This window comes from Bos mutus, chromosome 7, assembly GCF_027580195.1.
Source record: "Bos mutus isolate GX-2022 chromosome 7, NWIPB_WYAK_1.1, whole genome shotgun sequence".
NCBI lineage: Eukaryota > Metazoa > Chordata > Mammalia > Artiodactyla > Bovidae > Bos > Bos mutus.
In genome coordinates this window covers 19,013,951-19,026,201 of record NC_091623.1, presented here as the reverse complement: position 1 = coordinate 19,026,201, position 12,251 = coordinate 19,013,951, and the positions used below count along the sequence as shown (strand labels likewise).

At 36.5% G+C, this 12,251-nt stretch overlaps 1 protein-coding gene across 5 annotated transcripts in view; it reads left to right on the top strand.

Moving 5' to 3' along the window:
• TMEM161B (transmembrane protein 161B) overlaps nt 1–12,251 on the top strand; it is a 75,208-nt gene that overhangs the window by 21,778 nt on the left and 41,179 nt on the right. For 3 of the 5 annotated variants that reach the window (XM_005905816.3, XM_070373105.1, XM_070373106.1), the window contains one exon: nt 2,701–2,804. In XM_005905816.3, the coding sequence (XP_005905878.1) occupies nt 2,701–2,804 (104 nt within the window). Of the gene's footprint in view, nt 1–2,700; nt 2,805–12,251 lie in introns of those variants that run through there. The other 2 variants (XM_070373111.1, XM_070373107.1) reach the window with 1 other exon arrangement.

Genomic DNA, 12,251 nt, shown 5'->3' with positions numbered 1-12,251 from the left:
ATTCTCTGATACTATCAGATTTCTTTCAAGGCTAGATGGAGGTTCACTTTGTCCACAAAACTTTCCCTGATTCCGACTAAAAAAATTATCTTTTGCTTTTACGTCTGTAATCTCAAATAGACTAACCTTCTGACACACTTGCTAATATATTTCTTGGCCTTGTTCTGCCTGAAAGCGTTCTTTGTAATGGCATTCACTGTATGGAGATTGCAGAACTTCTATCACAAACTATATAGAAAATAAGATAGTAAAAGCAAGTGATAGGAAATGTGAAAGAAAAAAAGACAAAAATGTAACCTTTGATGTTAGGAGAATATAAAAATGGTCTGAACCTTAACCCAATTGGTAGAATTTAAGGCATTAAAATATCCACATTGAAACCATAATTGAGGCAGGTTTCAAAGGCATTTTAAAAACAGTCCTGTTTAAGAGCCATTTTGCTCCCTTTTTTAAAGAACTCTGTGTACATACGAAAGAAGGCATTTGTTCCTTTAGTAATTGACTTGTAAGAACTCTATATAATACCTAACAAGTAAATAATACCTTTGGGCTTCCCAAGTAGCTCAGTGGTAAAGAATCCGCCTGCCACTGCAGGACACACTAGTTTGATCTCCGGGTCGGGAAAATCCCCTGGGGAGGAAATGGCAACCCACTCTGATATTCTGGCCTGGGAAATCCCATGGACAGAGGATCCTGGTGCACTACAGTCCAGGGAGTTGCGAAAGAGTCTAAGCAACAATAAATTATCCCTTTATGATATGAGTTACAAATGTCTTTTCCAGTTATTTTGACATTACTTACACTGTTTCTCTATGAATACATTTAATTTGATTTTTCTTAAAACCTCATGTTTTTAGAGCACTTTTAGGTTTGCAGCAAGATGGATCAGAGTAGAGAGTTCCATATCTCCTGTCCTGGCACGTGCACGACCTCCCACACTTTCAGCATCCGCATCATGATAGTCCATTTGTTACAGTGATGGACGGTTGATTGAACAGTTTGTTAAAATCACTGAAATCTGATTTTTTCAAAATTTTTAGTGTTCTTTTATCACTTAGGAGATTAATGTTATTTTTTTGGTATGATTCCATTTATTTTGTTTTCTCAATTTATTTCTTATAGAAGTAATGGTTATTTTTTGAAAAGCCTTCTTTTCTTGAAATTAAAAAAAAAAAAAAACTTATCCCTTAATAGGAATGATAATTAGGACAATAACAAGTATTGGCTGCATTCTCTGAAACAGGCACAATTATTAACCACAGCTTGATTAGTAGGTCGGTTGAATTATTAGCTTCATTTTATAGAAGAGAAAATAAAGAATAAGGGGAAATTATTGTTATTTTTTTAGGAAGGTGAAAGGTATTAAAATACTAATAGGAAGGATTTAAATAGAGAAGAGATCTGATGCGAAGAGCCAACTCATTGGAAAGGACCCTGATGCTGGGAAGGATTGAAGACAAAAGGAGAAGGGGGCGGCAGAGAATGAGATGGTTAGATAGCGTCACTGACTCTATGGACATGAGTCTGAACAAACTCCGGGAGATAGTGAAGGAGAGAGGAGCCTTGTGTGCTGCAGTCCGTGGGGTGGCAAAGAGTTGATCATGATTTAGCAACCGAACAGCAACAGGAGCTGTTCAGTGGTTGAGGTTCCTGAAAATCCGTGAGAGGATGGGCTCTGAAGCACCGAGGGATTTGCTTTACACCGAAGATACTCTGTTGTTATATTTCTAGAGGGTGTATAAGAAGACAGGTGCAGATACCAGTGATTATGAGCTTGTTGGTGTCAAATGAGAGTTCTCATTTGATGCTATTGTTTTGTTCTCTGTGAACTGGAACCTGTCCTCTACTGAATCGAGAGAAGTTCGGAGGGAGTGGATAAATTAGGAGCTTGGGATTAGCAGATGCAAATTGCTATATGTAAAATAGGTAAAAACAAGGTCCTACGGTATAGCAGAGGGAACTATATTCAATATCTTGTAATAACCTGTAATGGAAAAGAATATGTGTGGAAAGTACATGTATATGTATGTGTGTGAAACTGAATCACTTTGCTAGGATTGAATTTTTTTTTTTTTAAGAAGGAAGAAGTTTGAGGGAGGTTGGAGGTGTGGGGAGATGGGAGAAGGTTTGAATTAGGTATTGCAGAGAACGAGAGGGATTGATGAGAACAAACTGGGCATGTTTGGACCTTGTTAAAACCCACCCACTGAAAGTTTGTGATGATAAGATGAATTAAATTTTTTTTTCTAGTGACTTTCCACCATCACATTTAGTATAGTTAATGCTCTTGAGTTGTTCATTGCCACCCTAGAATTAAAAAACAGGCATACTGCTTTTAGAGCTAGCCAAGCTGGTGTTCTAAGTGTGTTGAATAGAGTAAATCTGGAAAAGGATGGGGGGAAAAAAATCACTATTTTCCGCTTCATTTTGGCACACTCAGGTAATGGAGAAGATTTCTTGGAAATAGATTTTGAATGTGTATGTTCCCTAATTTAACTTTTGTTAATATGGATGTGACCCTTGGATAACTTGTAGAGGATTATGAGGTGAGATCCCATATGGCAGAATAATAGGTGTTTTGATAGTAAACCCATTTTTCTTACAAAGTATAATTTTCGAAATGTATAGAAAGCTTTTCAGCGGTGTCCTTAAATCTAAATTCATTCATTGTTAAACTCATCTGTTTGTTTCTTTACACAGGGTGTGATAGGTATACAGCTGGTTGTTACCATGGTGATGGCCAGTGCCATGCAGAAGATTCTACCTCACTATTCTCTTGCTCGGTGGCTACTCTGTAATGGCAGGTAAGGCAAGGACAGGCTGATTCTGACTAGTACTTTCTTCTCTGTTTACCAGGCTGATTAACCTCCTAGAAGTTAAGTGCTAATTCCAGTTTTCTAAAAACATGAAAAAGGAAAATTACAAGAAAAATCCAGCTTCCTTATTTCTCTTACTTGAGATAGTAGTAGTTTGTTGAGTACAAAGATAATAGGATGATCATTGTCAAGAATTTAGTCTCTTCTTTCTCTATCCCTTTTTGAACATGGCCACTGGAATTAGCACATGACTTTTCTAGTTACCTTTTTTAAAAAAAGTTGGTCAATAAGAGGAAGTGACTATAAATTGAAGTGCTTAAATTTTCACCATTGTTGGAAAAAATGACTCAAAGCACCTGCCCTATTACTGGTGACTTAGTTGAGAGTATTATGAGAGTTAGGAGTTCTTTGTTTTACTGTTAATAAATAATTTTAAACTTTAATTTAGCAAAGAGGGGGTGAAGTTGTTTTGTAGGCTTTTAATTTTGTTTAGTGCACTATAAGCTTACTACTACTACTGGCCCCTCATGGAGAAGAACTAAGTTACCTTGCTGAAAGTTAAAGAATAAAATAAACAGTCCAGAAGTTAAATACAGATATCAGGAGGCAAAAGCAGTAAAACCCTGCATACAGAAATACATGCCACAATCTTGTGTAATTATGAAAGGCAGATTACAGGTTTGGTACCATGACTATAGTTTTTTTACTACAGTTATTTGTCTCTAATAAATAAATAGATTTTATTATTGATTTGTATATCAGTTTTCTATTGTTTAGACCTTTGAAGTTAGAAACCCGGAGAAGGGAAAGGCTACCCACTCCAGTATTCTGGCCTGGAGAACTCCATGGACTGCATAGTCCATGGGGTCGCAAAGAGTCAGACACAACTGAGCGACTTTCCCTTCACTTTAAGTTAGAAAGCAATGGACAGCTATTATCTTCCTAATGATTTCATATACTGCAAGACCAATAATAAGCCATTCTATCCACAAAGCTTAATTTATTTTTCAGTTTTAAGTATATTCTTTGTGCTTTATGCTTATTCCGTATCAGTGTTTAAATATAGGAAAATACTATTTAGATTGTCCAAAAAGGTTTTTTGAACACTGATATGTGCACACACACATGTGTATGGAAAGCGTGAGAGAACAGTGGTTTAAAAATATATATTTTTATTAGTAAAGTAAATAATGACTAAAGTTTTAGCAAAGTTAAAACTTCATCAAAGATATTTATAAGTGAAAAAAGTAAATCATCAGTGACTGGTTTTTAACCATGTAGGTTTATACCCTGTGTAGTCTTGCTTACTTGTTTTGCTTAGCAACAACCCTTTTTTGTAGATCATGAAAGGGTGAATATCTGCTGGGCAAATACCATTAATTCTAAGTAAATAGAATCTGAATTAATAAACTAGATAAAATACATATTAAGGTAGCTTATTTTCTATTGAGAATTGCACATTTCTGGTTTTGTTTCCAGTGAGTCTCCAGGGAGCCTTCCTATCCTTTTTGGCTTTAAAGATCTTGGCAGTCTTATCCCTTTTTAGGGAGTTTCTATTTTCTAATAGGTAATCTGCAGCCCATTTGTTTCTATAAAACTAAGACTTCCGGAGATTGAAAACTGATTCTCTTTGTTAATTTTGAAACAATATATTATATTTAAAATTGCTTCTCTTTTGACAATTTATCTGTCATGTAAGTATACATATTGCTAATTTGAAGAGGAGCTCAACCTTCAAAAATAAACATGAAGTTGATAAATTTTGTGATCTTGATTTGCTTTTGTAAATAGATTAACTTTAGTGTTAATGCTGTCCCTAATTCCAAATCAGGTTCCAAGGAATACCAATCAGGATTTTCTAGTGATTGTTTTCTGCTACTTTCATTTCCTCTTTGTTTGTTTTGCTCTTTATTCTTAAGATCATCTATTGATATTTTTCTTTAAAATTTTTAAGTCATGAAGCTATATTCTGACTGTTGTTGCCTAATTCTGTTGAATAAGAATGTTGATTTTATCATTTTGAAATAATTACTGTTTTACAAACCTTTTGTGACATGAAATGACACCTTTTTAATATTAAGAAAATCTAAAATATCTTCTAAATTGCTCATGTAAAAATATTGATGAGAAATGACAGTTTATATTTTAAACCATGTGTTGTTGCTGAGTTGAAGAAAGAGAAAGGGAAGAAGATCTGAGGGCGTTCTTTGTCGTTTGTAAAATGCTTGAAGAAATTTAAAGGGAGAAGCTTATGAGAGAACTTTCAAAATTACAGATAGTGTAGGATGGTTTGGGAGTGGCTGTAGTGAAGAGATTTAAGTGAATAGATGGTGTAGATACCACGATAGTTTAATCACAAGTATGACAGAAGAAACTTTAGTTTTGGTATCTGTTGACTTAATATTTTATCATATATTCAGATTGTAAGTATTCATGTTTTTCTTAAAAGTTATGGCTTCTCTTTTTATCACGTTAATTAGCTTCTGTCCATATCTCTCATCAACTTCTGTCTCTTTTAGAATGGAAGGTGTGAAGTGGCACCTGTTTCTATTATGTTGACTTAACAAGTAAGCCTGCTAATTTCCTGAAGTCAGCACCTTGAAGAAATTCGTAGTTTTTGCTTATATATTAGCCTGTTGATTTTTTATATTAAAAAATTGACTAGTTTTCTGACTCTTGGTTGAATAACATTTTTATTTTTTAATTAATATTGTAGATATCTAGGTGTTTTTTTATTAAGTACATAATCTTTAGCCTGGTTCATTTCCGTTAATATTACCTTTACAACGTTAAAGAAACTTTGTATTGGTAGAATTTTTATTTCTGTTACCCCATTTGCATCTCTACACTCTGAACTTGGAAGAAGACATGTATTGGGGTATTTTATGACCTCCGAAATCTCAGTGTCTGAACTTAATAAAAGTTTGTCAGTCACAGACAGGACAGGAATCAAGGTCAAATTAGGGTACCTGAGAGGGGTAGGGCAACTCTCCGTGTAGCTCCTTCACAAAATGATGATTCAAGTGTTACTTAGGGATTCTAGGCTCCTGCTTCTGTTTGTGGCTCCTCTGTTCCTTCTGCTACTTTGGAGTCCTTTTTGTTAGATGCTGTGCCAGTTGAAAAGACCCTGATGGGAAAGATTGAAGGCGAGAGGAGAAGGGGATGACAGAGCATGAGATGGCTGGATGGCGTCACCGACTCAATGGACATGAGTTTGAGTAAACTCCAGGAGTTGGTGATGGACAGGGAGGCCTGGCATGCTGCAGTCCATGGGGTCCCAAAGAGTCGGACACGACTGAGCGACTGAACTGAACTGAACTGTGCCAGTTGGCAAGTAAAGAGAGAATGGGCTCTGGTTTTTTCAGGAGATTCTAGGGTCCAGGCTTAGAAGTAGATACATCATTTCTGCCCACATTGTATAGTCTGGAGCCCTGTGACTGGTTCAGACCAAAAGTGCATGGCAGGCTGGGAAATATACTTTTCCTTGTGCTTGGGAAGTAAAAGCAGGATTGGTGAGTGCCTAGTCCTTATGTTGTAGGTAATATTGTCTCCATTTTTAGATGAGAAATTGTAGCTTTACTCATGTTCACGTACTGAAAAGTGAAACAGATCCAGCCTCTTACCCTGGAAATCTGACTCATCGTCTAGTAATTATTTGATGTATGGTTATTCATCAAACTCCAGACCCTTGTCCTGGAATGTACTTAAACCGAATTTTGAATTTGGTGGAGGTAAACTTTTCTACAATCACTGTGACTTCTGCTGGTGGTTTACAGAGTAATTTATTTCAGGTTTTCTTTTTTCTACCTTTTTTCCTAGTGTGCTTAGCCTTCTAGAAGATATCCTCAGATTATAGGAAGTGTATGGTTTCTCTTTACTTACTCTTCTGGCTTTTCTAGGACTATAGTCATCTTTTATTCTAAATTTAAAGGCACATCAGGATTTTTCTAATTACCAAAAGCATGCTAAGTGTGAAGTAGAGTTTAAGAAATATCATCTGTTAAAATTATACCTCTCCTCACCATTTGAGATTAAATGTGTTCCACATTACTAAGTCATAATTATTTTGTATTCCATCCTTCTACTTTTTTATAGTAGAAAAATGTTTTTCTCCTAGAAAATGTTATTCTCCTTTTTTTACATGCCTTTTTATTAGACTGTTGAGGCATTCCTGCTTTAATAAGAATTTATGAAACAAGATCTTGCTGTTACCTGTGAGCAAATTACTAACCTTGAAGAACTCAGATGTGGCGTCTAGTGCTCAGGTTGCTCTTCCCATCTCTTCCTCTCCAAAGGAAAGAAGGATTGTGAGAAGTTGGTTTCTCTGTACCTTTACTCTGATCATTTGTTCTAACCATTGCTCAGATCACCTACAGGTGTTAGTTCTTTATCGTGTCCAGCATACCACTGCTTCGTAGCCAGAGTATTCTCTACTTTCTGTTGTAATTAAAGTTCCTTTTTGTTTTGAAGTTTGCTTGGCCCCTCTTTTCATGGAGAGGTAAGTGGTAGGTTACATTCTTTGTACATTTGAATAGTGGGTTTTGCATGAGGAGCAAGATTTGGCTTTTTGTCCTTTATAGCTTCCTTGCTGAACCTGCTTTCTGTGATTGTTCAGCTTAAACCTTATGCATTTTTCTCTCCCCCTTCATCCCCCTAGGCTCTCACTTTGGTCTGATACTTCCCTTCATATGTCCCTGACTCAAAATATATTATGGTTGGATTTATTCTGATTTTGTCTCATCCTGTATTGGGTAAAGAGGATGTGACAACACCCTGTTCATTTGTTTTTAATTCTTTTTGCCTGTTCTTTTTCGCATGTTGCCTGATCCAAGAATTTGCAAATTCCCTTTGGTGAGAGAAACCTACTATTCAAATGCACAGTAGGTGGGACCTATGACCTAAGGGAAAGGTTCAAACCTTCAGCTACTACCCTTACGGAATGCCTGAGTCCTTGCTCTCCTGCCTTAGCTGTCTTAATCCGTTCCAGAATGTCATGATATTCTAGTAAAGTTTCCAATAAGTAACAAGAGAATGTATTAATATATATGTAATAAACAATATTTTAGTTACTTGTACTGAAAGATTTTCTAGGTTTTAGGTGGTGTTTGTTTTCTCTCAAGTTTTTTTTCATGTCTAAATTATTACTTTGAGATTTAGAATAGAGACCAAAACTGTGTTATGACCTATCTTGTGAAAGAGTTTTGTATGATTATTTATGTAGTAAAGCTGTTTTTAGCTTTCTCTCAGTACCCAGCTTTTCCATATTTGTTCATGTTATGATTTTCATTTTAAATTTCTGAAATTTTTACTTCTAAAATTTTTTTAAGTAGTTCACTTTAAATAGCATTACTGTTTAATTTTTTTTTTTTAATGAATCTAGGTCTATGCATTCTGTATTTTGTAGTATTTTTTTTTTAGTGGTCTTTGAAACTGCCTGATTTGTTTGTAGCCTGATATTATTTTATAAAAGAGGTTTATGTAAGAAAATTACTGAAAAATTATTTCAGTGATTTAGTGGAGTTTAACACAGTTGGCTTTGTTATCTGAGACACTGCTTACTGAATTACAGTGAAAGTAGCCAAAGTAAATGTCAGAAGATACAGTTTAACTTAAATGCAGAAGGTTCAGTTTTGTTGTAAATTCTATTAATACTTACTTTTTAAAAAAAATTATTATTATTAGCATAATATGTGCTTGTGATGTAGAAAAATACAATAAATTAATAAGGAAAAAATAAGAGATAACAAACTGTATTCCTTTCAGCTAAAGACAGTCTCTGTGTAAATTTTGTTGTATTTCCTTCTAATCTTTTCATATTTCCCCCTCATGGATGTGATTATTTCATGTGTAATTTTACATCATGCTTCTTTTAATTAACATGAAGCATTTGTCTTTAATTGTATTTTTGTAACCATTATTCTTAATATCATGTATAAGACTAATAAACTTTTATATCTGTCTTCTAAGCCCATATTTGAAAGGCCTCGTGCATCAGGCCAATTATTGCAAAATTCAGGCTCAGATTGAAGAAAGTAGGGAAAACCACTAGGTCATTCAGGTATGACCTAAATCAAATCCCTTATGATTATATTTTTATTTTCTAGTGTTCCCCTTACAAATTGTTGATATGGAGATGATCTGTGATGTATATGTGAAAATAAATCTTGAATAATGTTGATAATGCCATTTATCATGTTTTAAAAATAGTCCACAGAAATGTTGTTGCCTTACGACATTTAACCTCTCATACAGAGAGTGACTATATGCAGCTTTTTTTAGTTGGATGCCACATCCAAAGACTCATGGCAATATGTTACGTGACAGGTTAAAGCAAAATAAAACAAACAAGAAAACCTGTGAATTTACTTTGAAACTATATATGGTGTTATATATTTACAGGAATTTGATATTTGGAGAGAAGAAAGTACAGTCAGCCCTTTGTATCTGCATATCCATGAATTCAACCAAAGGATGGAAAATATTTGAAAAAAAAAAAATTCTGTGAAGTTCCAGAAAACAAACTTGAATTTTCCATTCTTCTTCAATTATTTACATAGCACTTACATTATACCTGGGCTTCCCTGGTGGCTCAGACAGTAAAGAATCTGACTGCAATGCATGAGACATGGGTTTGATCCCTGGGTCAGGAAGATCCCCTGGAGAAGGAAGTGGCCACCCATTCCAGTATTCTTGCCTGGAGAATCCCATGGACAGAGGGGCCTGGTGGGCTCCAGTCCATGGGATCGCAAAAAATTGAATGCGACTGAGTGACTAACACTATGATTATACAGTGGAGGTGAGAAATAGATTCAAGGGATTACATCTGGTAGACAGAGTGCCTGCAGAACTATGGACGGAGGTTCATAACATTGTACAGGAGGTGGTGGCCAAAACCATCCCAAAGAAAAAGAAATGCAAGAAGGCAAAGTGGTTGTCTCTGGAGGGCTTACAAGTAGCTAAGAAAAGAGAAGCGAAAGGCAAAGGAGAAAAGGAAAGATACACTCATCTTAATGCAAGTTTTAGAGAATAGCAAGAAGAGATCAGAAAGCCATCTTAAGTGAATAATGCAGATAAATAGAGGTAAACAATAGAATGGGGAAGACTCTAGAGATCTCTTTAAGAAAATTGGAGATACCAAGGGAAGACATTTCATGCAAAGATAGGCACAGTAAAGGACAAAAACCGGCAAGGACCTAACAGAAGCAGAAGAGATTGAGAGGTGGCAAGAATACACAGAAGAACTATACAAAAAAGATCTTAGTGACCCAGATAACCATGATGGTGTGATTGCTCACCTAGAGCCAGACATCTTGGAGTGTGAAGTCAAGTGGGCCTTAGGAAGTGTTACTATGAACAAAGCTAGCAGAGGTGATGGAATTGCAACTGAGCTATTCCAAATCCTGAAAGATGATGTTGTTAAACACTGTACTTAATATGCCAGCAAATTTGGAAAACTCAGCAGTGGCCACAGAACTGGAAAAGGTCTGTTTTCATTCCAATCCCAAAGAAAGGCAATGCCAAAGAATGTTCAAATTACCATACAGTTGCACTCATTTCACATACTAGCAAGATTATGCTCAAAATCCTTCAAGCTAGGCTTCAGCAGTACATGAACTGAGAACTTCCAGATGTACAACCTGGATTTAGAAAAGGCAAAGGAACCAGAGATCAAAGCGCCAATATATGCCGTATCATAGAAAAAGCAAGGGAATTCCAAAAAAGCATCTGCTTCTCCTTTGACTGTGTGGATGACAACAAACTGTGGAATATTCTTAATAAGATGGGGATGCCAGGCCACCTTACCTGACTCCTGAGAAATCTGTATGCAGGACAAGAAGTAACGAAAAACTGGACATGGAACAACGGACTGGTTCAAAATTGGGAAAGGAGTACATCAAGGCTGTATATTGTCACCCTGCTTATTTAAGTTGTATGCAGAATTCAGTTCAGTTCAGTTGCTCAGTCCCGTTGACTCTTTGTGATCCCATGGACTGCGGCACACCAGGCCACCCTGTCCATCACCAACTCCTGGAGTTTACTCAAACTCATGTCTGTTGAGTCGGTGATACATGAAATGCTGGGGTGTATGACTCACAAGCTGGAATCAAGATTCCTGAGAGAAATATCAACAACCTCAGATATGCAGATGATACCTCTCTAATGGCAGAAAGTGAAGAGGAACTAAAGAGCCTCTTGATGAAAGTGAAAGAGGAGAGTGAAAAAGCTGCCTTAAAAGTCAACATTCGAAAAACTAAGATCATGGCATCTGGTCTCATCACTCATGCCACATAAAAGGGGAAATATTGGAAGCAGTGACATTTTATTTTCTTGGGTTTCAAAATCACTGCGGACAATAGTGACTGCAGCCATGAAATTAAAAGATACTTGCTCCTTGAAAGAAAAACTATGACAAAACTAGATAATATATTAAAAAGGAAAAACATTACTTTGCCAACAAAGGTCCATATAGCCAAAACTATGGTTTTTCCAGTAATCACATCCAGTGTGGATATGAATTGTACCATAAAGAAAGCTGAGCACCAAAGAATTGATGCTTTTGAACCTTGATGTTGGAGAAGACTCCTGCAAGTCCCTTGGATTGCAAAGAGATCAAACCAGTCAATCCTAAAGGAAATCAACCCTGAATATTCATTGGAAGGACTGGTGTTGAAGCTGAAGCTCCACTACTTTGGCCACCTGATGCGAAGAGGAAAAGACCCTAATGCTGGAAAAGATTCAGGGCGAGAGGAGAAGGGGGCAACAGGACGAGATGGTTGGATGGCGTCACTGACTCAGTGGACATGATATTGAGCCAACTCAGGGAGATGATGAGGAACAGGGAAGCCTGGCATGCTGCAGTTCATGGGGTCACAAAGAGTCTGACACGACTTCACGACTGATGAACGACGACAAATTGCATCATGGGAAGCAGGTTCCAAGTCATTTTGCAAAGGAAAAGACCAAAAATTTAGGTCAAAACTTAAAGTATGCTAGATAGGAATCATATGAAATCAAATTCTACGAAGCAGTGGCTATTGAAGAAAAGTGTGTAACTATACTTTTATTAATAGGTTTTCCTTTGTTTTCACATCCTTCGATGGCTCCTCCATGCAGCCTGGAAGTCTTGTGTGTTGTACTTCTCAGCCAGCTTTTTCAGCCCCAGACCTCTCTTCATTTACACATTCCTGCCTCAGCCTCACTCTAAGCTCTTAAAGCAGGAACCTCTCTCTCTCTCATCTTCATGCCGTCAAAGCCCTAGCCCTAGGTGCATGTGCAGCCTCTCTTTGTTTTTTATTTTTGTTCTCCCTCTTATCTTCATGCCACTTATGTTTTTTGTTTTTTACTGTTTACATATTTTAATTTTGGCCTATGGAGGATATCTCTTGCTATCAAGACCCAATAGCTTCATTTGTGGGCTGTACCCCATCCCCTCTA